Source organism: Protopterus annectens, chromosome 13.part0, assembly GCF_019279795.1.
Source record: "Protopterus annectens isolate FY-2018-M chromosome 13.part0, PAN1.0, whole genome shotgun sequence".
NCBI lineage: Eukaryota > Metazoa > Chordata > Ceratodontiformes > Protopteridae > Protopterus > Protopterus annectens.
In genome coordinates this window covers 839,811,541-839,837,117 of record NC_056747.1, presented here as the reverse complement: position 1 = coordinate 839,837,117, position 25,577 = coordinate 839,811,541, and the positions used below count along the sequence as shown (strand labels likewise).

The window sequence follows — 25,577 nt, the reverse complement described above, 5'->3', positions numbered from 1 at the left end:
CTAATTAACCCTACAGTGATGACTAATGTAATGGATAACATCAGAGCTGACCTAAGACGTACCTCATCAGACTGTATGAAGACAAACTTTATGCATCTCTCAGCCTGTGTCTCCTAGGCTGGTAGGTGCCTAGCATTTAGCAGCATTCTACCTTCACCATGGAAGATGCCACAATACGAACAGAAAATGATTGACTTTAACAACTGGCTTAGCTTTTGGTGTCATTCTAGGGAGATACAATATTTGTCAGTGTGGGAGGACACAGTTAAAGCAGGCTTGTCAAGGATCGTTTGCACCTACTGCATGCCAGGAGTCTAAAAAAGATATAACACTCCCTCCAAGTTCTCCTCACCTTGGAGGATGCAGACATCTGTGCAGCTAGTGAAACATGGTTTAAAGTTTCAGACAGTAATGCACAGGCAGGGATTAAGAGTGGAGGTGTCTCTATCTGCATCAATAACAAACATACTTCTAAACTGGTTAAACAGGATGATGAGCTGGAGTTCCTCCATGTCCAGATTACTATTGACAAAGTCTCAGCCTGTACCTCAGCAAGCTAAAAGTCACCCTTCTATATCCCATGAAACCCATAGCTCATATTTAGACCTACCAGAGATACTCACCATTCAACTAAATACCATACTCATAGGGGAATTTAATTATCCCCTCTATAAACTGGGAATCCTACATTACTTTAAACTTGCAGACCCAGATATTCCTAGACTTTGTTAACACAAACAGCCTGGACCACTTAGTGCATAAGCCGACTACAGCTACAAAAACAGAGGAACTGGTACTGACAAATATTGAAAGCTGTCCCCCTCTCCCCATCATGTCCTCTCAGGTAAGATCAGACCACAAAACAGTCTCCTTCAAAATAAGAATCAATTCTGAAACTTCAGGAAAACCTGTTACAACGAGAAACTACTCTAAGGCAAACTACCTTTTATTAAGGGATAACCTGTCAAAATTTCAAGCCCCTCCAAATCTAGATAACACAGCAGCATATGCAGAGTTATTCGGAGTCGTTCTGTACAGCCATGTCAATGATTGCACAGAAGCTGCTGTGCCTACCAGAAGTAAGCCCAAAACTAGCTCAAAAAACAAACGACCCTGGTAGAATGCAAAATTAAACACAAACAACAAAAGAAAAAAAAAAGTCATAGCGTAAAACCAAAAAAGATAAAAAAATATCTGGCTCCAAGTATAATACAAGTAACAAAGGGGAAAGAGGATATCCCTGCCTGGTTCCTCTTCTCAAACACAACTTATTAGAGAGGTACTCCCGCCACTTTAATGGTTTCCTCTGATCCTTCAAATAACCTTCTAATCAATGTTATCATTTTACAAGGAAATGCAAACGCTTCCATTGCCCTACTCATAAAATCTCTGCTTACTCTGTTACATGCTTTCTCTGCATCAAGATTCACCAACAACAGAGGTACTTTGTTACATTCTGCTTCCCTCTGGATCATCATTGTTCTATTAATGCTGTCAAGTGTTTGCCTCCCCTCCATAAAACCACACTGATCCATATATATCAATTTTGGCAACATCTTTGCCATTCTTTTAACTAGTATCAACATAAATACTTTATAATTATGGTTTACAATGGAAATGGATCTATATGAAGCTGGGTCTGAAGGGTCTTTGCCATCTTTAGGTATTATAGCCTTCCGGCCTGTTGGTGCTTTCTCTCCTTTTAAAATACTGTTAAACAAAACATTTCACATTTCCCCCCTAGCTTCCAGACTTCCACAGGAGTACCATCTATTCCTGGAGACTTTTCTGCATATTGATTACACATCACCATTTTTATCACATCTCCTTCTATCTTAACTGTTAACTGTTGAGCCTTTTCTACCACTAACCTTGTCATACTTAAGTCTCCCATAAATATTTCCATTTGCGCTCTTTCTTGATTTCCACACTTCCCTACTTTACACAAATTTTCATAAAAGTCCTTAAATATTTCTAATACCTCTGTAGAAACTCAAGTTATGTTTCTTGTTATAGGTTCCATAAGTTTGGCAACAACCCCTTCTACTTTCAGATGACTAAATTATTGTGCTAAATGGTTTTGTGCTTTTCGTAAACTCAAGCATACTGTCCAGATACTCCTTATTTTCTTTTTAGCACTCTGCAAATGTGCCTCTTCTCTTTCTGTGAGATTCCCCTTATTCTGCAATACTATAACCTTTGTCAGCCCCTCTAAATAATACTTACTTCTTAACCATCTCTCTTTTTCTTTTAATTCTACCCTGTTTTTAAACTCCACATTCATTTTATCCCAGGCACTACTGATTTATTAACAAAGACACACACACACACACTCTGCAGACCCTGCTGGAAAGCTAAAAGAGTGTGGAATTTGAAACATCCTCTGTTATGAAGGTGGTGAAAAAAATGCATGCACTGCTGCGAGGGTGGACGCATATGATGTTGGTCTGTTTCATCCCCTATCTTTCAGGGTAGCTTTTGATTACTACTCAGTGCATACCAAAAAGATAAGAGGTCCAGTTTGCCATGGACTCATAATGAAATGCAAAGCCGTAGAAAACTGCAGCACAAAACATACATCACCCTTGCAATGCCACACAGAAGTAATGGTGAGAATACAACTGAAAGCCCAGCCAAATATTGTCAACAGTTATGGAAACACAAAATTGTTCTTATGAAAACCTTCCACATTCTGACAGATTATCCCAAGGCAAGTCATGTGTAGAAGGACACATCTGCACAAGGAGGAAAAACGAAGATGAAGTACACCACTGCTGCATAAGAGACGGCACCATCTACAGCCATAATACAGAAGATGCGTTCAGAGACACACACACAGACACACACACAAACACACACACATATGCATACACACACACGAACGCACACACACAATCTCCCCTCAAAAACAGAGGGGCACACCTTGTCATTAGGGGTTCGATACATATACAGTAGCACGGTGTAAATCCTATCCCCAATCTCCCCGCTCAAAGACAAACAAGTCAAGCAGTCATCTGCACACAGTACAGTGCACAGACTGTAAAGGGGCATTTTATGTTAAGCACATTCCCACTCTTCATATTATTCAGGAAAAATGATTTGATGTTTTGATATCCATATTGACACATAGGTGCTGTATCCCTTTGCAATTCAGACAATTCTGTGGATTTGACATTTGGTGAGGGCTGTGGGCACAACTGCAGCTTTTCCCAACATTCTGAAGGTGATATATTCAACACCAACAACTGTGTGATGCTATACACATCACCTTACAGCTCTGTCTCTAATGTGTCTCCTACAGGTTGTTGAGAGGCGATCTATGCTTAGCATATAAAGCATCCTTTGACTCGACCGTGAATGAGGTTTTGCACATCTGTAAAACAAACAGTACCAGAAACACCAGATCCAGGAATTTAAACTTTGCTTGTGACAAAAAAATAACATGCTGGTGAGACAAATATGTATCTCAAAGGATCCCCATGCTCTGGAATAGGCTCCACGTCAACGTAAAGCAGAGTCTATCCCTAACCCTATTCAAATGTAACCTTGACCATTGGATGGGAAATTGTAAATTCATCCCTGGCCTGGCCCCCAAGTCTATTACAGACAGAGGCCAACAGTAAACCTTCCATAAATAACACTGGATGGGAAATCATAAATTCAACCACGGGAAGACCCCCATGTATCCTACCGAAAGAGGCCAGTAATAAACATTCCCTAACATGCCTCCCCCTCATAACATTTTAGAAAACCCGTAACTAATGTACCCCTCCAAATTCCACTCACATATTACAAGGGAATTCAAGTGGATTGGATTGTGTGGATGGGCTTATAAAGGCCCTGGTGGTCGTTATCCTAGTATACCTATGAACCTATGAAAAAATCCCCCTTTTCACAGACCCCAAAAAAGGAATCTGAAATGCTATGGGATGCTAATGTTAAGACTGAATAGATTTTAGGTACCACTGACTTTTTCTCATGTAAAGTCTTCCCAAAAAAATCATGAAAATCATAGATGCTGTCAGACCTGCAATCCTGAGAAATTGCCAGGCATAGACAGTAGTCTGAATGTAAAAACATGCTCCTCCAATTTAGATGCAAATGTTACAAGGGGATGAAAACTGGAGTGGGTTGGGTGGGTATGCTTACAAAAGTCCTGCTGGTTGTTAGCCTACTACATACCTATGAAAAAAATCTCCCTTTTCACAAAGCCCTAAATCAGAATCTGAAATGCTAGGATATGCTGATGTTGAGATTGTACAGATTTTAGATATCACAGAATTTTTCTCATGTTTAGTCTTGCCAGTGGAATGATGAGAATCATACATGCCATGAGACCCAAAATCCTAAGATACCGCTAATGGGGCGGTAATTTCCAGGGTCGGTGGAGGCAACCCCCCTCCCCCCCGAAAGGAGAGATATCTATACCAGAGGATTGTAGCCCCCCAAACATCTCCAACGCCCAGGTGAGAACTGCTCTCACTAAGGCAAAAAACACAGCATCCATGGGACCGGATGGTGTCCCCGGCTGTGTGCTTCACGAACTCAACGAGGAATTAAACCCACAATTAGGACAGCTGTTTAATCTTAGCCTCACCTCAGGATACGTACCCAAGGAGTGGCGCACGGCGACTGTGGTTCCAATTCATAAGGGTGGTGCCTCCACCGACCCTGGAAATTACCACCCCATTAGCTTGACAAGCCTTATCTGCAAAGTCATGGAGAGGATCATAATGGAACTCATAAATAAAGACATAGGGAACTTGCAGACTTTGGATCCAACCCAGTTTGGCTTTGTCAAAGGCAGATCCTGCCTCTTAAACTTGGTTGACTTTTTCGAGACAGTCACCAAGGCCATTGATGAGGGAAAGGCAGTCCATACAGCCTACCTCGACCTGGCAAAGGCCTTCGACACAATACCCCACTCAGGTATCATCGAAAAACTCATCAGCTTGAATGTAAACCCATACATCACAAGATGGGTTGCAAACTGGCTATGTGACAGAACCCACAGGGTCAGAGTTGCTGGAGCCATGTCAGACTCAAAGCCTGTCACTAGTGGTGTCCCACAGGGCTCAGTCCTGGGTCCACTCTTGTTCGGCATCTACTTTTCTGAAGTACAAGCAAACACAGGAGGGTTATGGCTGACAAAATTTGCAGATGACTGCAAACTGGGCGCCATAGTCGAAAACACATCTGACACAGATATCCTTCAGAAGGGCCTCACAGAAACGGATAACTGGTGCCAGAGCCATGGCCTAAAGTTAAACGCCAAGAAATGCATAGTCATACCTTTCGGGAAAAACAAGGTTACCCCTAGCTACCATATAGGTGGCAATCCACTGAGCACAGAAGTCTTCAGGGATCTGGGGACCCAGGTTGACAGTAGCCTTTCGTTTGACACTCATGTTGCTAAAGTAGTTAGGAAAACCTTCTATATTGCCCACCTGATCATGAAGGGATTCACATCTAGATCAAGGGAGGTCACCTATGATTGAGTACAATGCCCTGTTCGGAATGTATCTGACCCGACACCTGCTGCAGCTTGAAAGGCCCCAAAAGTTCCTCACCAAAAGGATAAAGGGTCTCAAAAATATGTCTTATGCTGCCCGACTGAAAGAACTCCAGCTCTATTCAGTCTCATACCGCTTGCTCAGAGGTGACCTGTGCCTGACATATAAGGCCATGTCAAACCCAGATTTGATGAATATGCTTCACCTCAAAAAATCTAGATCCCTCAGAACCACAAGGGCGGGAGACTTAAACCTTGACACGGTTATAAATAGAACGTGCTGGAGGGACAGATTCATCACCCAGAGACTCCCTATGCTGTGGAACAAAATCCCGGTACATGTGAGGCAGAGCACCTCGATGGCCTTGTTCAAGAGGAATCTTGACCAATGGATGGGAGATCACAGATATACCCCAGGGATTACTTCAGTGTCACTGCTTGACAGAGGCACAGCAAAATAATAGGCATAGTTTTTATTCAAACTAAAGGGGTAGTGAAAGCCACATAACTATGGGCTAGGCTTATAAATGCCCTTGGGCAGATAGCCTAGTATGAACCTATGAACCTATGAAAGAAACCCTTAGCTAAGCCAAATACATCTCTCCTATTCAAAATATTCAAAACAGCAGAAGACGTGTCTTAAGTTATTAATTTTTTTGATGGGAATGTCTAAAGAAGCAAACCCATGTTTGCCAGGCAAAACCTGTCTACAGACAAGTAATCCATTCTGGTTAGACAGAGAGGAATTTCCAGCTCCTTCTCCCAAGATCAACAGTAGTTCTCTCTTATCCGCCAAGGACACTCCAACAGCTGCAAAGGATGTGTCTAAACCCAAGTCCATGGTGGCTGTAGGAAATAGGAGCCAAAGAAAAAGACAAATGGTCTCAGGAGCCAGAAATGGACATAAGAGAATCACCCGCCTTCAGCTGAGGCATTTTAGCAGCCTGCTGTGGTGGTAAAGACTGTTTATTAATTTTCTTTTTCTTTCTTTTTTTTTTTTTTTTTTTTTTTTGCGGCTGGTAGAAGGAAGGACCAATGAACCAGTAGACTACTCCATGGTAAAGCTGAAAAGGACACTTAATTCCCAGGAAAGCCTGCCAGCAGTGTTATTTTGCTAAACAGGTAAGTAGCAACAAAATCATTTTCCACCAAAAACACATCAAAAAGTATTTTAAACACTTAGCAGAGCCCCAAAATTAAAATACCACAACTTTTAACAAGGAAACTTAGGAGTTATGTACCTACCGTAACTTGGTATCTGTGCTGTCCATTTTCATTTTTCCTCACTGATGTGTTACGGATCGGATCCTCGCATCTGACTCAGCCGCATTTTCCAGACATTGTATCCTAGTCTCTTGCTCCTCCCTCTTCCCATAATGCATCACCTTCTCTCTAACTCCTCAGATCGAGTTTGCTGCCTATGTCTAGTGTTTTATAAAAACAGGACAGATAAGGAAAGAATTAAAACTCAAACCTAGAACTAAAAAAGTTCCCTATATCATCCAACATCATCTAAAAATGATAAGGTTGTGTCGACAACTGGGAGGGAAGGTGAGGAAGAATGAAAATGGACAACACAGATATTAAGTTATGGTAAGTACATAACTCCTAAATCTGATGTTGCCCTTTTCATTCTTCCTCACTGGTAGCTGGTGTAGAGTCTCCAGCTACATAATTCTTGGGAGGCCCTCAAAGAGAGAACTCCCAGAGCACTGTAAAACCAATGGAAGGTCTGCTTCTGGAGACAATGCCTAGATTGTATTATGTTACAAGGGTATGATTTATAAGGCAAGTGACCATAGTAAGGATATCATCTAAAGAAGCTCTGGAAGAAAGGCAAATGAAGAAGCCATAGATTTGGAGAAAGGGGATGCAGGAGTACGGTTGAACCGAGGAAGAAACTGCTTCTGGATACAATGTCCAATTGTAATGCATCAAAAAGGTATGAACTTTATGTAAGTGACTTTTAGTAGTTATTACTAACTGAAACAGATGAGTTAGTCATAGATTTGATAGAAGGGAGTAAATCAGCAAAGTACTATCTATGGAGAGATGGCTGGCAATAATATGGATGGATTAATGGTTATCTCAGTGGCCATTTTGAGCATAAGGAAAGATTGTTCTGGAGGAACACCTTAAGTTTAAGGAAAATAATGAAGGCAATCTTGGTATACAAGTCCTAAATCTGTGAAATCCTTTTTGTCAATGTAATACCACCAGAAAAGAGTGCCTTCCGTAAAGGAATTTTTATATCAAAATTATTCTCTGGTTCACAGGTCCTTCATGGGCAGGGTTAAGAAGGGCTGGACCATCATAATACCAATAAAAAAGAGAATTGTTTTCCAGGAAAGTAACTTTATATCACAATTGCCTGCTGGTTCAAATGGTTTCTGAGTCAGTCCCTGAAGAATAACTGTGAGATCTCATGGTGGAGAGGGATCGGATCTTATTATAGGGGGTTTAAGCAGAAAGATTCCTTTCATAAAGGCTTTGCATAACCATAGCAGTTAATTGCAAATGTATCATAGAAAACTTAACTCCTTCTTTAAAAAGAGAATGGACAGAAAAAGAAAGATGGCAGAAGTACGAGCTGAAAAAATGATTAATGTTCTTTTTGAAGCCCATATCGAAAAATATTTCCATTTACTTCTATACACCTGTTTTGTGGAACCCTACTGGGACGTCAAAACAACTTTTTGAAAAAGGGAAGTGAGTCTGAACAGTCTTACAATCACTGGAGGTAAAAAAACCATGTGGCCATTTGGGGATATCATGATCAAAAAGCTGGAAACTCTAAAGGGTGAGATAAGAGATCCTGACTGGGCTCCTGAATCCATGGAGGACATTTCAGATGGGACCAAAGAAACGTGACGAGGCCAACAAGGGCAATAAGGATGACAGAGCTCTTCAATCTGCAGGCTCTCTGTAAAAACTTGAAGATTAATGGTAGAAGGACATAAAGCCTACACGAGGCCAGAGGGCCAATTGTAAAGCAGGCATCCCTTGGGGGCTTCCCGGGAGGGGGATCAGAGCAAAATATCTCCTGCATTTGTTGTTCACGGGGGAAGAAAACAGACTGCAGCAAGGTTGGCCCCAATGTCTGAAAATCAGATTTGCAACCACAGTGGTGGGAAGCAAATTCAGACCACACAAAACGCAAACTGACATAAATTGCAGCTATCCAAAAGAAAAAAGGAATACACCTGTTAGAAGTGAAGATTCTGTTAGTGCAATTTGTTTCTATGACACATTTTTATATATATATATATATATATATATACATATATATATATATATATATATATATAAATATACCTACACACACACATACACACACACACACACACATATATATATGGGTCTACCTGACATGGTCGACAATTCATATGGTCGACAGTTTATTTGGTCGACAGTTCATTTGATCGACAAGCATTTTAGGTGGGGGGCTTCACACTAATGTGGGGGCTGTGCCCCCCTAACTATATATATCAACTCCAGGGTTGCACAACATTGGGGAAGGTGGCAAATCTGCTTGTCGACCAAATGAACTGTCGACCAAATGAGTGTCGATCATATGAACTGTCGACCATGTCAGGTAGACCCATATATATATATATATATATATATATATATATAAATATACCTACACACACACACACACATATATATATATATATATAAATATATATATACACACACACACACACATACACATATATATTACATACATTGTAATTAAGGGACCACTTATTAGGAATCAGATTGGACTTACTGAGTCTGTCTTCCAGATCACTGGATTTCCCCGATATATGTGTTGCAGTTAGAAAGCGGTCTGAAGATATCGCCCATTCCTGAGTGCTAATGGCTTCTCTGCACGAGGAGTAAGAATGGATTGCTTCCTGTTTGATGATATCCAAAACTACTGAAATGCTGTCTGTGTACTGCAATAGCCCACAGAGGAAGGACATCCTGAAAGGCTTGCAACACGAGTAGGACAGCTCTCACCTCTAGGATGTTAGAATGCAACCTGGTCTGCAGAAAAGACCCCATGCATTGGACCATCTTTCCCTGAAATGCCCCTCCCACCCCACTTTAGTCACTATGGCTACTGCGGGGGGGGCAGCCTGCCTAGGAACATGTCATCTGACTGGAACCGCCAGCGAAGATGACATTTGTAAATTGGTTTTATAGAAACAGATAGAGGCTGGCAAGAACAGACCACTGTACAGCTGAAGTCCACTGGAGGATTCACATTAAAAGATCTTGGAAGAGGTAACAAGTATTATGGCAGCCGATGTAAACTCATGAGTTTGTAGGATTAATATTGGTGGAGGGAACTGAAGTGACAGCGGGTCCCACACTTAATTTCTTAATGATGTGATGCACTTAAGAAGAAAAGATGCTATCCAGTTTGTGGTATTCAAAAGAGAGCCTATAAATTCTGTACAGGGGATAGATTCGATTTTGTCAGATTTATAGAAATGCCCAGGGATTTGGGAATTTGAAACAGGTAATCACTGGCTTGCAATAGTTGATGCCTGGTTGGGGCAGTAAAGAGCCAGTTATACGAGATACAGAAAAACACCTGGAATCCTGAGCCTCCAGTGAGCAAGCCTCTACCGTTATGCTTTTGAAGGGAAAACACCCTGGGGAGCATGGTGAGTCCAAAGGGCAGAGCTCTGAATTTGTAGTGGCCGTCTCCCAGCTGGAAGCGCAGATGTCTCCTGGGGCACCTGTTTAGTTTGATGTGATAGCATGCTTCCTGAAGATGTATAGAGCACATCCAATTCTCCTTGTGCAGAAGTGGCAAGATGAACTGAACCGTGACCATCCAGAATTTTGACTTCTGTGCGTGCAGATACAGATTGCTTAGGTCCAAAAGGGTCTCAGGTCCCCTGTTTTCTTTGGTACTAAGAAGCAGTGGGAGATGTTCCGCATCCTCTAAGTTCATTTGGGACCTCTTGGATGGCTATATATTTTTTTTTCGCTGGGGAAGGGAAAGAAGAATGTAATACCTTATGGATATTACACTTAGTACCCAGGCAATATTTGTTACGCTGGTCCAGGCATGCAGGTGCAGCAAAAAATGTCCCCTGACTGTCTCCAGAGATGGACAGTCATGCAGCCCTTCAGGAACACTGATAGAGTTTTTCAGAGAAAGTTTTCTGAGTTCCTGGTTCTGCTGAGCTCCTCTGCTTCTGCATCTCAAGCTCTGACGTCTAACCTCCTAGGAATGTCTGCATCCTGAAACAAACAAGTCGATTCAGCGGTCGCACTCACAGAGACACCAGAGTGCAGAACAGACTAGAAGTCTATGTGGGTCCGGACTCGGAGAAGCCAAGGCACCATTTCACCTCCTGAAAGACCATCTTTGTCAAATAAGAGGAGGAAAAAAAACGAGAAGCAAAGTGTATTTAGTAGCCTGGTATTTTAATTATTATTCAGGAGTAGTGCATTTGTCTACATGGACCTTATACAGGTTTGGCCAGAACTGTCTTATTAAGTGATCTGTGCAGCATCACCCTGATAGGCAACGGACGAGAAGGGAATCAAACCTTGCACCATTGGACCAGAGGAAACCTTGCTTAAAAAATAATCAATGCTTAAAAGAAAAAAACTGCCCTACTGCCTGATTCGGGGGAGTTGAAGATCCAAAGAAAGCCTTACCTGCTCCAACAGCTTTGGATCTGAAGAAATTGGATCCTATACTTTGATAGTTCAATCCAGATCAGACTATCAGCTATCAGGTCATAGTCTTAGGATTCAATGAATGCGAGGAAGAGAAGGAGTAAAAGAAGCAGTGAAACCATTCAGATCTAATCAACCTGGATCCCAATATATCATGTCCCATGTACCATATCAAATTTCAGTCCATTGGACTGAAGGTGCAGGATCCAATGAATTAACAACAGAACTGTGAAGAAGCACCACAGGAAGCAAGCCTGTTGGATCCAAGGAGAACCTTGGATCTGGAGGAGCCCTCTGGAGTTTCGGATCTGTGAGGTTGGATCCAAGAAGTCTTTTTTTTTTTTTTTTGGTATCATATCCTACATAGGAACCGTAGAAGAGAAATGGTCTAACAAATCGGATCTGAGGTTGGGAAAGTGTAAGAGGTTAGGATTCGACCAATTACTCAGGTATCTCTGATCCAAGAAAGGCTGTAACCCTCAGTAAGCTGCAGTCAGTCGGATCTGAGGGTTAGGATCCAATGACAAAAATCAGAGAAGAATGGAAGATCATGGGACCGATCCTATCAGATCCGAGGAAGGACTTAGCATCTGAAGGATGCCCTAGCAGCTTTGGATCTGAGGAGCTGGTTCGAGATCCTTGTTGCTGTTCCATTTCTTCTTCCACAGGGGTTTCAGCCCCAAAAGAAACCTCTATTTTCTTTCTCTTCTTCTTTACTTCTTTTTTTTTTTTTTTTTTTTGTAAAGGCATGGAGACAGCTTACATGTTATGGTAATAAGCAAGCCATAGTCCAGTAGATCCATTATTAGACAGGATCAGAAAACTGGGAAGCAGACAAAAGCTAGCAGCGGTTAGTGCCACCACTAGTAACCTTGGACACTAAGGAAATGTGACAAATAACAGGGTAGACATAAACCTAAAAGGCGTCAGAAAAGTTGGGCCCCAAGTTGAAGCATTCCATCACTTAAGGCAAAAAAACTCTTACAAACTTAGAAAATTGAAACCATATCAGACTTTACATTAGCTTGGATTTTTGGAAGAAAATGAAGTCTAAAAGTCAACTGTCATTATTTTCTAACTTCACCCTTTAACGGTTTGCTACAATTGCCAGAAACCACATTTTATGGAAAAACGACCAAGAAAAATCAGCATCGTTGACAAACAAGCACTGAAACAGTCAGATCCTTCACATAAACTGCTATCTCAACTTCCCTGCACAAGCTCTCTGAGGGATGACCAGATGGGGAAACAAAACCTGACATTAAATAGCCTTGAGTGTCCCAAAGACGATCAGCGAAACACCACCAGAAACTAAGGGAACGGACCAGCCAATAGGGGCAATTGAAAACACACAGAACTCCAAAAAAAAAAATATATATATGCATGTACAGAAGGAAAAAAAAAACAACATATCTAGCCATAACAATCAAGGAGGCAAAGAAGAAGAAGAGAGAGACCATGGGGCTAAAAGTTAGTTTAGCTAAATTAGATAAAATAGATTAAATCCCATCACCGCTCAGCTAATAAGACCTGTATCAACTAGCAGGGAAAAAAGATAAAAGTTAAGCACAACCAAAGGGAGGAAAGAAGCATGAAAAATAAGATATCAATGAAGCTAGAAAAAAGTAAACAATTTTGTAAAATTAAGAACTTCTTACAGCTCAAGAGACATTGAATCCTCCGTCTGACCACGATGGCAGCAAACAAGATCTGAGGGGTTAGACAGAGAGCAATGCATTATGGAAAGAGGGAGAAGCTCGAGACTAGGATCCCAAGTCTGGAAAATGCGGCCAAGTCGGATCTGAGGATCGGATCTGTAAACCATCAGTGAGGAAGAATGAAAAGGATTTCGTTTTAACACCTTTTTGCCACAAAAGTAAAAAGTAACGCTCATCTTTAAAAGTTACTAAGTCAACTGGCAATCAATAAAAACAATTTTTAATAGCTTAAAATGTAAAATTTCATAGAATAAGTTTGCTTTCTGTCATAAAAGTAAAGTATGGAAGTCCCCCCCCAAAGGGAATTTTATCTGCCTATCAATGTAAAACATTAGCTGACTGTCGATCTTCAAAAGCCCACAAAAAGAGTGCTGTTCACTGGCAAGAAAGCTCTGAGGGACTTGACACTCAAACTAATCTTTCTTCAGCTCAGCTTGAGCTAAATAACAGTTTGGGTGCATGGAAGGCATCCTTGAAGCTGCCCAGCTATAATATCTTGTTTACATCACTGGTCTTAAATAACCTACTGTTCCTATTGCTTCCTTCTACCCTGTTGACCTCTACTTCCTCTCAATACTGACATATAAATTTGTACAGTTTTTAGTACATATTGTAAAGTTTTATTATGTTGTCCTTCCCTTGCTGCATCTGTCACCATCATACATTATACCATGTATGCTTACTTTTTGATTCAACTTGCTCATAGTAATTAAGTTTGTACAGTTTCAGTATGGTGTCTTTTGCTTGTTGCATCTGTCACTATCGTACCTATCTATTATGTTATGCTTAGTTTTTGTTTTAACTACTCATAGTAATTAAGTATGGTCATGTAAAGTACTATCTGTATTCTCCTAGTATTTGTATTATTGTTAGAGCTTTTCTCCTTTGGTCTCCGCTGATAAAGGGCTTGTTGCCCAGTCAGTCTAACCCGGTTAACAATGTCAAATAAATAATAAATAAAATATCATTAGCAAGCTATAACCCATAAAGCTAAGGCTACTGCAGTAGATGTATTTTTAACTAATATGAATCAATAGATTTTTCTTTAAAGCTCCTATAATCTGTACTAAGTTACGAGCTGAAAAAATAGATACAAGTGTTCCCAAGAAGAAATTATTGCAGTTTTTGTTTTGCAATTTTGGAATATCTTTTAGAGGGAAGACACTGGTAGAAAAGTTAGTGTAATCAGTAACTTCCTAAAGACATCACACAGAAACTTTCAAGATAATTTGTAAAAGGATTTGAAAAAGAAACTGCAAATACTGTCAAAGCCAAATTAAGTTAAAACCTTCATAAATGCTGTTTATTTACCTGTCTGTGTAGGGGATGAGGCAGAAACTGGAGATCCTGGAACAGGAACTTCAAAAGCACACAAAAGCCCATTTACTGACAATCGTACTTTCTGATTATCCTGGGGGAAATTCTTTAATGAGCAAATACAACAAAAACGAGTTATACATACAGATTTGCAATGAAACGTACATTGCTGTACATCAGGAGGTGAAATAATTAGTAAAATTATAGAAATGCATGTATAGCACATGATATTAAATCTTTTTACTGAAAAATCATTCTAACCATCCTGCAAATAATGTAAACATCAGACATGGAATTCCTATTACTGTTAAGTACTGGCATGTGCCACTTAATTGCAGTGTTAATGCAAAACTAGTTTTATCTACACTTTCCAATGCAACAGCTTCCAATATTTAAATCAAATCAATGACCATTAGTAACAGCTGCTTTAATATAGCTAAGTATGCAGGCTAGCATTTAAATTCTGATGAGAAAACTAAACACAAATCCCAGTCACTCACTATCAGCCATGAGACAGAATTAATTTCTATAACTTATATGCTTTTTCAAGTCAAGCTAATTGCTCCAGTTTCCATATACTCACACAGTAGAATGATATAACATTCAGTCACCTTATAAAGAGACACAACGTCAGTCAAGTACAATGTTTACCTTTATATTTGAGCTATGGACTTCAGCCAGAAGGATCTGTTCTGGTTTCAGTTCACAAAGGTCACTTAATTGCTTCTTCAAGCCAGTGTACTTTTCATCCATATTTAAGCGCAGACCATATCGGATAGGGGTGGAACCATCTAATTTGATCACTAAAGAAAAGAAAAAAGAAAAATCTACTTCACAACAGCAGATAAAATATCAAAATTTCCTGATTTCAGTTCTCACATCTGGATATTTATTAACTCACCAACCACAGTTCTGTAGCTATGTAGTCATGCCTTCCACTGTGCTTAACCTAAAGACTTTGCTGTCATATTTTCATTCATATCAAGAAAAAGGCTGCATACTGTTCACTCTGCATGCAAAATCAACACCAGTTACTAAGGTAGATATTCAGTGGGTATGTAAAAGGCAGAACTCTCTCCTCCCAGCGAGACTTTGAAGCACAGTTCACTAGCACAGAATGTCATGATTGAAACTATATAAATCTGAAACAGAATGAACACAATGGAAGGAAAATGTCCATCGAATGACTGGCAAAATAAAGTTCCAGCAAATTATTGGTGGTCCTCCTCTTGTGCCTCATATAAGTCTTTAACCTAAGAAGAGATTAGGCTGCCTCCCTGAAAGAAGCTCAGTCTAAAGCAACTTAAATGTTTGAAGCCTGCCATAAAACCAAGGCAATGTACAGTGATGGGGAAAACTGAATTTTAATACTGAATTCAGGTAAAGGATACTTTAATGTCTTCGAGTTATGGTGAGTGCCTCAAGTAACTGTATTGCACTATATTAAATCCATTCTTTCCCTAGTATGGCTTCACGAAGCAGGGAGATGTTGCCCTAACTGCATTCCAGATGACAGTGGTTCAGTTTGGAGGTCCTAGGGGTCAAGCAAAGAGAAAAAGGAATGAATGGGCTTGGCCCACTTGTCTCTCGCTGGGAAAGGTGGAAGGAGTCTGTCACACAGGGATTGTGCAATTTCTCGCATGGAGACTGGGAAAACCACCTCCTATGCTTTAGGAACAGAGGTAAGACTGTTTGATGGCAATATCCCTTCCACAAAAGAGGGACAACCATCAGAGACAGCCCATTAAACACCCCTTAAACACCCCTTCTCCTTGTGTAGAGTGTGTGCACAGGAGAAATAGGGCCATAACAGAAAACAACAAACCACCCATTATGGCTGCCTCCATGATGGTCCCTCTCAGTTGATTCTCATGTGGAGATGTGAAGAAACAGATCAATAAACAGAGACAGTCTGATGGTCTACAGGAAAATACTGCCAAAAAACACCCTTTTCCTGCTCTCAGTCTTTTCCTTTGTGAAGACTATCAAGCAATAAATGTGACGTAAAGGCACAGACCCTGCCAAAAGACCTTGAATTGCAAAAGCCAGAAACCTCTTCCCTGTTCTGAAATGGCTATCTAACTTAAGATGTTCATCAAACATTTGGACAGAGGACTACATTTCAGCTTTGCAGAAATCTTTCGTAGGGCCACTTGAAAAAGGTGGTCGAAACATCAGTATTTCTTGAAGAGTGAGCAACATACAGGTGGCTAATCCTTTTAGATGGCTTGCCTTCTTGATGGCCTGACCATTTTTTCTTGGAGCCAAAGAAACATGAAATGGTCCATCTGAAAAAAATACTTGTTAATGTCAGTGCAAACCCAGAGTTATATCTGATAATCACAACAAAAGAACACTTTCAAGGTTTTTGTTCTGTGGAGAAGAATGAAAATAATTACAGCTGAGTCCTTAAGTTAAGTGCATTGGTAGCATTGTCAGCCAAAAAGACTGAAACCTTGTAAATACTTACAATGCAAACACTACTGCTGACAGATATCCTCCACAAAGGAAAATCTAAAAATGAAAGATGTGTTTATTAAAGTAAACTTAGTTCAAGACTTCCAAAACAAAGATCCCATGAGAGAACAAAGCTTATTTAATGGACCTGATGTGAAGACTTCTTGACAAGAGGTTATATGTGGAAAAGGAGAACAATGTTTGACCCCAAGGACAGTGAATGGAATGTAAACATAATGCAATATAATGGAAGACTAACATAAATTAAATTAAGAATGGCCTAAGTAAATCTGATCAAATGGAAATCTCAATCTAGAATAGCACCAGAATACAAATGTCTGCATTTAAAAACAAAGTACAGCTATGTAAGTTGCACTTACAATAACAGTAGATATTCAAACGTCTCACTGCTGCAACAGCCTTTGGCTTTGGCTATTTCGGTTGTATCCCACACAGGATACAACAACCAGAGAGTCTTCAAAAAGCTCTGCTCCCTCTCACACCTTTACTCTGACTGCTGACTAGCTAGTCCTTGGAGATAAATCAGTAGTCAGAGTAGAGAAGTTCTGGGCTTTCTTGCCCAAATAAAAAGAGAAAGTTAGTCAGCCTGAAACCACAAAAAGATCTAAACATATAACTTTTTATCCTGACATTTAACTACGTGCAGTAGGAAGGGATGGAGGGTAGGTGGTTACTGCAGCAGGGAGGAATTTGAACATCTACTGTTTTTGTAAGTGCAACTTGTACAACTGGACTATGTTCATCATTCTCACTGCTGTACTGGCATCTGGCTATTTGAGTTGATTACCAAAACTTGTATAACCCCGGAAGAGGAAGGATAAGGGACTGAGGAGAATGGAACTAGCAAAGCAAGTCCTCGGCCTGGAAAAGGAATCTAGTATTTAAGGCTTTCTAAAAGTATGTACAGAGGACCATGTAGTTACTTCTAGAAAGTCCACCCCCTTCCAATATCAAAGAAAACAAGGCTCTGTTAGAATGTGCCTTAATCCTGCCTGGAAATAGTTTATCATGGTGGGAATAACAAGAAAAGATATAGTACGGGACTACCAATTGGAAATGCCTGAATTGACACAGGCTGTCCTTTTCCAATCCTATACTAGGAATTACACAGCTGTACAGCTTTCCTAAAGGACTTGGTACTGACAAAGCATGACTAGAATGTATATAGAATCTAGTCTCCCTTTCATCCAAATTCTGAAACAAACTAGGGAGATAGATGGTTAGATTCAAGGTACACCTTGAAAGTAGTAAAGGCAAACATGGGGGATTTTTTTCTGCAGATAACCCTATATGCATGGAAAAGTAAAAGAGTTAACCAACTAAGAACAGTTGCAAAAATAGGCACACTCTTGCAGATGTCACAACAAAAACAGCCAGAGTAGCTAGTTCAAATGTAGACAGAAATAAATGGGATGGTTACTTTTTGCTAGAAAATCATCTGAATAACAGGTGACCTTACATATCAACAGAAAAACTTTTTTGTACAACAGCTTGAGTAAAGTCTGAAATGAAGAGGAGGATTCACAGGTAAGCATGCTGAAATGACTGAAAAATACTCCTTGCCAAAGGAGTAAAACATGCAATAGGATTGCAACAGATATCTGAGAGCCAAAGGTAATAATCTTAGGGCCCAGGTTATAAGTCAAGAATAAACTAGAAAATCTCCACTGGTCAACGTAATTTTATTTATTTATTTACTGACTGACTGACTTGTGTTTATCAGGAAAGTTTGACTGGGCACAAGTTCCATTTTCAGTGGAAGCCTGGGGAGAAAAGCTCCACATAAAATACATATTTACAATGAACAACGATAAAAATTAAAAATGTTAAGCATTCCTTTCAGGTAGCATTGAGACAAATAATATAAACATTTATCATATATCTAAAAAATTATATTATTTCAGATAAATCAAAAACCAGTTAACATGCAATAGCTAGAGATGCAAGAGCAATGATAATACACATAGGTTCAGTATATGTGTATTGACATTAATGAAGCAGGATGTCACTACAGCAGGAACAGAAAATAGAGAAGGAGGAAGGGTGTAAGAAAAGTTCTGATAGTGGAAAGGTTGAGATAACAGCAGGCAGATAAAATGATGAAGTGGGTATTAGTAGAAGAGGATTAAGGGGGGTCTATATTAATTCCGCAAAATACATATTCATCAAATACGTCTTCAGTGAACAACTGCTGAAAATCAGTTCAGCGAATCGAGGAATTTTTCCCACGGTTCACAAACACTTACCAACCAACCATCTGGAACACACAAAGGACTAAACCAAATCCACCCAAGAGGGGGGCTTCCTCCCCAACCCCCCTTAACTATATATACAAACTCTGAGATCACACTACAGTGGGGAAAAGGGCAAAGTTTAGGTGATGGTCAAGTGTTTGAAAACCGTGGGAAAAATTCTGCAGTTCGCTGAAGTGATTTTCGGTGGCTGTTTTTTGCGGAAGATGTATTCAATGAATACGTCTTTCGCAGAATTAATATAGACCCGATTAAGGATACAGATTAGTTAGAGGTGCCAGTAGTGCACATGAAAGAGATGGGAATAAGAAAGGTGAAATGAGAGAGACTGGCAATGAAGAGAAACAGAAGAAAAGGTAGGTTTAGTCAGTAAGGGACATGAGCATAGCCATGAGGAAGTTAGGTGTTGTTTTAGGTTTTGTTTGAAATGTATGGTAATGCTGTCATGTATTAGGATGGGTGGGATGGAGTTCCGGTGCTTAGTAACATAGGTTGAGTAAAGTGAGTTGCCTGCACTGTTATGAGACTTAGTCCTGGTCAGAATATATTTGTTCTGTTAGGTGAGACTCCTAGGAGGAAAGTTACATTTGAGGATGTTTTGCAGTGTCGGGTTTGTGTATTACTTTGTGGACACTAAACAGTTAGGGGTAGGTAGAGTAATTAAGTAGTTTGAGCCAGTGTAGGTGCTTCAGTGCTGTGAACAGTTTGATAAGTTAGATGCAAACTTAGTGATTTTATTGTAGCAAACCTCTAGTTTTTTTTTTAAGATGGGATGAAGGTTAGTCAGGTTGGGTGCTGCATAGAGAAGTGGATGAAGAAGATAAGATGTTGTTAAAGAATTCCAACAGCAGTCAGTGAGAAAGGGGTTCAACTGATGTTGCCTTTTTCATCTGTTCCTTAACCAATGGGTCTCTGATCTGACTTTGGCCACTTCTAAAGACTGGACTCCATAACTTGAGCTCCAACCCTAACCCACAATCCTTCCTTCTAGCAGGAATTACCTCAAATCTCATTTGCCACTTCAGTGAATGGATGTGGTCTACTGTAATTTGTGCAATTCAGGGGTTAGGATAAATGATGTCATTAATCTCTCTTATTCTTGTTCTTCCTTCCTCCTCTTTGTACTATCAGTTGCATACATGCATAACACACACACACACACACACACACACACACACACATATATATATATATATATATATACACACATATATATATATATATATATATATATATATATACACACACACACACACACACACAAGTCTGTTTAGCTTCGTCTTGTGGTACACCCTTCACATAGGCCTTATGTCTCTCCTAGTTATTTGAAATTCCTATTTTCCTACTGTTACCTATTGTAGGTATTTCTATTTTACCATTGTTGGTATTTGTCTTATTTATTAGCATTGCTGGTAGGCTTTGTTGTTTTTCTTCCTTTTTTCTTCTCTATGTCTTTTTCATCGTATCAGATAAGCTGACTGGGTTTAAAAAATGCACTTCCTTTGGACACATGATCCCTAATTCCAATATCCACCAGAAGTGTGTATATTGTTTGGGTTCTGCATTTGGACTTTGAGTTTGAGATGTGTGTGGGGTTCAACCACCATGCTTTGGTTGGACGTCACAACAAGTTAGCCTTCAAGGGTTTGCTGCCCTCTAATTCTTTTACACCTTCTGTAGAGCTCCACATCCTTTACTTATTCACTGACATTTGATTACAGGGAAAGTCCGACAAGGGTAGAAACCCATTTTCAGTGGAGGCCTGGGAAGAAAAGCTCCAAATTATTACAAAACATTTTAAGAATAATAATTTTACAACCTTCAAAAATAAAACAAAAACATCTGCAGTTTAAATAATAACAAATAGACATAATATAAAAACATCGGTTAAGAACTGATACAAGTTATATAACAATCATTTAATAATTACAGAAACTTTAGACAGTTTGTAGAGAAATTAAAGGTAAGTCTAATACAAACAGGAATTGCAATATGAAGTGAGGAATAAAGCAGGCAATATGGTATATTTAGAGAGAAAGTCAGAGAAGAGAATTTGACAGAAGTAAGGAAGTAAGTGAAAAAGGGAGAGCAAGAAGTTATAAGAAATGAAAAGGTACTTGTTCACATTTGAGGGTATAGTTTATCCTGGTTTTGAGCAAGAACAGAGCCAGATTTTAGTAAGTCTTTCAGTATGGTTTTAAAAGATGGAAGGAAGGGTATTGACTTGCTGGATACAGGTAAGGAAATCAAGGCCTTAGCAACTTTGCATGACTACAGACAATGCCCAACAGATTTGATAGGTTTGTAGACAGGAGTTTTTGGTCACTGGATCACAATGACCGACCAGGAATACAGTTGTGCAAAATGTTTTTTAGTGCAGGACAGGCAGATGGATACTATATAATTTTATAGGTGGTAAGAAACTGTTTATATGTTAGTTGATGAGGCAGTTCTAACCAATTTAGGCTTTTTAGTACTATACAGTGGTGGGTTCTGAAAGGGGTATTTGCTACAAATTTGGCAAATTTGTTATAGCATTGTTCAAGTTTTAATCCAAGCCTGAGAAGGCTAAGGAGAATTCACCGACCAAAGGCAAGGAAGCTAGGAAACGATCCTCCTGATCATTCTTCCTCCTCTGTTTCAGGTTCAGCTACACTCAAAAAGATCTTCAAGTTATCGGATCCATCTGGCTCTTCAGATACGTCAAGATCAAAGTCAAACTCTGCAGCTCACTGCTCCTCCACTTTCACCTCGGAGCCAATTCTTTCCCTGATCCAGTCACCATTCCTTCAGGAGATACAGAGAAGAACTTCCAGACCACCCTCTACCTTGTTGTCTCTCACATCATCTAGGAGCTTAACCAAAGCAGATGTGGACAGGATCATGAAGAAGATTTTCTAGGCCCAGATTCAGTTGGGAGTTTTACCATCTCCATCTCCCATTAGACCTGTGAGCCTGCCATCAACCCCTACCCATCTATTGACTCCTACTGCAATCTGATCTCAATTTTGGAGTCATCAGACCCAGAAGTCCCATGTCTATCTGCAGAGGATCGAAGGCTTGGCCTTCTTTGACTCCATCGACATCTCTGATTCACTTGGTGCTGACTTGGTTGGAGCTGGAGGGATCTCAGAGCTGAAGCATCTGTGCCGCATACGGGGAGTTGGGTTCAACATTGATGCCTTCGGACCCTTGGTGTTAGACAGCTCACCTCCAACTTCTGCCGTGAGACAGAGTCATGGTGATGCTCTGGGCCATTCTAGGTAGCTGCCGTCATCTCCTGCCAAGATAGCCCTGGCTTCTCCTATGTCTTCCGCCAGGTAGTAGAAAAAGCTTTCTCTACCATTGTGGATAAGACACACTTGCCCCCTTTGGTCCATCCTCTCTGCAACTACCTGCCATGGTCACAAAGCCTCTACATCCTCTCACATCGGAACAGCCAGGCCATACAAGCCTTGATAAAGTCCTCATTCAGGACTCGACACACACTTCTGAGTCTCTCTACAGCAACCAACTAGAGAGCCACCTAGGAAGCATAAGTGCAAAAGGGGGTACTCAGATTCCCCACAGGATTCCCTCACAGAAAACACCCGACTTCAAAGATGAGGAAGGGTCCCAGAGATCACCCCTTGAAGAGGTCTCTTTCAGTGAAATACTCGAGTTTTTGAGACAGAAAGGTGGTTGGTCTTCTGACACCCCCCCCCCCCCCAACAGACGTCTGTGTTTCTTCAGGCTTTCAGAGCTGACTCAGCTACATCTTGGGTAGTTTCCCAGCAAACAAGATGGTGGACCTCTTTTCCTGCTGGGCCTGGAAGGATCCAAATGTCACAGAAAAGTACAGATGTGTACCTACCATAAATGTAGATGTTCGAGTGTATTCACCGTTGCAGTCATTACTCTTGGGTTATCCTGCTTGCAGGCTACCCGCAGTCGGCCTGAATTCCAAAGTCTTGGTCCGGCATCAGTTGCTGTCGCCTCTTCCCTGAAGTCAGTGCGCCAGGGGTATAAAAGATGCAGCCGACGCCATTTTCTTAAGTTTTTCTTGCCCCAGATGTCAGGTGCCCCCAACAGGGAAGGCTAAATAAATTATGCCAATAAACATGCATGCACTAAAGTAAACATTTCCTTCATCTACAAGCAAATACACCACATAGGTTGTATAGAATAGAGAAGTACAGATAAGACCCAGCAAAAGAAAGGGGGATGGTGGGAGGGTAACCTGGACTGCAACAGTGAATACACTCGAACATCTACATTTATGGTAGGTACACAACTGTACTATGTTCATCATGTTTCACTGTTGCAGTCATTACTCTTGGGTTGAATCCCAAAGCTGAGGATGGGTGGCTGGGCTAAACAGGATTAGGAGAGGCTATGAGGCCCTGCAGAAGTGCAGTGGCAAAGCCTGCTCTGGATTTAGAGTAGAGAGGTAAGTGGTAGTGCTTTGTAAAAGTGTGCACTGAACTCCAAGTTGCAGCCTCTAAGATGTCTTTGGTTGGTACTCCTCTGAGGAAGGCTGCTGCTCTGGTTGAATGTGGCCTAATGCCCTTAGGCACTGATTTGCCATGCTGTGAGTAGCAGAAACGAATGCAATGGCCTATCCATTTTGAAATAGTCTCTTTAGAGATGGCCTTTCCTTGTGATCCTGCAGCATATGCCACTAAAAGTTGCTCAGTCGTTCTGAAAGCTTTAGTTCTGTCAAAGTAGAAGCATAGCTGTCTGTATTGTCCAAAGAATGTAGCAGTCTCTCACCCTTGTTCTGTGGGTTTGGATAAAAGGTAGGCAAGTGAAGGGTTTGGTTAAGGGCCACATTGGACACCACCTTAGGCATAAATGTAGGGTTCATCCTCAGAGAAACCCTGTCTGGATGGAAAATGATAAAATGTTCCACAGTCATGAGTGCCTGTAACTCCAAGACTCGTCTTGCAGAGGTTATTGCTAGGGGCAGAGCTGTTTTCCAGGATAAGAATTTTATATCAGCTGTTGATGCTGGCTCAAAAGGAGGAAGTGTGAGCTTTTCCAAGACATAATTGAGGTCCCGTGTAGGTATTGGTGCTCTCCTTGGAGGTCTTATGTTTTTGACCTCTCTGAGGTACTGCCTTATTAAAGGGTGAGAAAAGATAAGTGGTTCCGTATTGTAATGGGCTGAAATGGCAGAGGCATGAATCTTAATTGATGAAAAGGATAGGCCTTTGTCCAGCATCTCAGTTAAGTATTGTAAAATCTGAGGAATATTTGGTACAAACGTGTCAATTCCTTGTTCCTGGTTCCAAGCACAGAATCTCTTCCATTTTTCTGCATAAGATTTTCTGGTACTGGGCCTCCTGGCCTCCAAAATAACATCCATCACAGCTTTGGAGAGAGGAGTGTCCTGAATGGCTACATTATCTGCCTTGTTGCCAGATTTAAGGTCCTGAGATGGCTGTGCAGGATCTGATTGTTTTGTTGGGTCAGTAAGTGAGAGATTTGAGGCAATGTCCAGGCTGGACCTTGAGTCAAGTTCTTTAGGATTGGGTACCAGTGCTGGCGAGGCCAGTCTGGGGCAATCAGTATCATTTTTGGCTTCTCTTGTCTGACCTTTAGGAGTACCTTGGGGAGGAGAGGCAGTGGAAGAAAGGCATATACTGTTAGGTTTTTCCAGCTGAAGGATAGGGCATCCACTTTCCATGCTTGCTTGTGATAAGCCCTTGTGCAGAATCTCTGTAGCTGGCAGTTGTGAGGGGAGGCAAATAGATCTATGTCTGGGCATCCCCATTTCCTTGTTATCATGCTGAAGACCTGTGGATCCAGTTTCCACTCGTGGGGATCCAAGAGGTTTCTGCTTAGTTCGTCTGCCAGAGTATTTATTTTTCCTGGCAAGAATTGTGCTTGCAGGTGAACTTGATAAGTCAATGCTGTGTCCCACAATGTCATGGCTTATCTGCAGAGGGGGTAGGAATGTGTGCCTCCCTGCTTGTTTATGTACCACATGACTGTAGTATTGTCCGTCTTTATCAGTAGTTGTCCTGGATGAAGTAGATCCTTGAAAGCTGTCAGGGCATTTTGAACAGCTAGCATCTCTTTTTGATTGATATGAAGATGCATCTGGCTTGCGGGCCATGTGCCCTGAATACATTTTCCTGCCATGTGGGCCCCCCAGGGATAATCTGATGCATCCGTTGTTAGTGTCTGCCTGGCTGTGGGTAAAGTGAATGGCTGTCCCTTGTTGTGGTGACAGGCCTGTGCCCACCATTGAAACTCCTGTTGCAGACAGGGAATGAGGGTAATAAGAAGTTATGTACCTACCATAATGTTCCATGTTAGTTGTCTTCTCTCGCCTTCTTTCTTGCTTGATGGGTTCGGAGCCGATCCCTCGGCTCCGACTCGGCACTTGCTAAGCTCGAGAGTCACTTTTACCAGCTCGAGGCAGCCCCATATCCCATGATGCAAGGCAGTAAGTACCCAGATCTCGTTTGCTGACAAAGGGCAATAGCACCAAGCATAAAATACTTCCCAAAGGAAGAAAGAAAACTTACAGATGGAAGAAGGACCAGGTCTGAATGGTCTTCAGCATAACAGTTTCTTATACAAGGTCTGTCCAGGCCAGGGGGAAGGAGGGAGGGTTGCAAGAAA

General features: G+C 40.9%; 1 protein-coding gene across 2 annotated transcripts in view; it reads right to left on the bottom strand.

The window, feature by feature from the left end:
- USP32 (ubiquitin specific peptidase 32) overlaps positions 1-25,577 on the bottom strand; it is a 3,310,274-nt gene that overhangs the window by 683,280 nt on the left and 2,601,417 nt on the right. For both annotated transcript variants that reach the window (XM_044054559.1, XM_044054560.1), the window contains exons 24-25: positions 14,887-15,038; positions 14,230-14,341 (exon numbers count right to left, since the gene is read on the bottom strand). In XM_044054559.1, the coding sequence (XP_043910494.1) occupies positions 14,230-14,341; positions 14,887-15,038 (264 nt within the window). The remainder of the gene's footprint in view (positions 1-14,229; positions 14,342-14,886; positions 15,039-25,577) is intronic.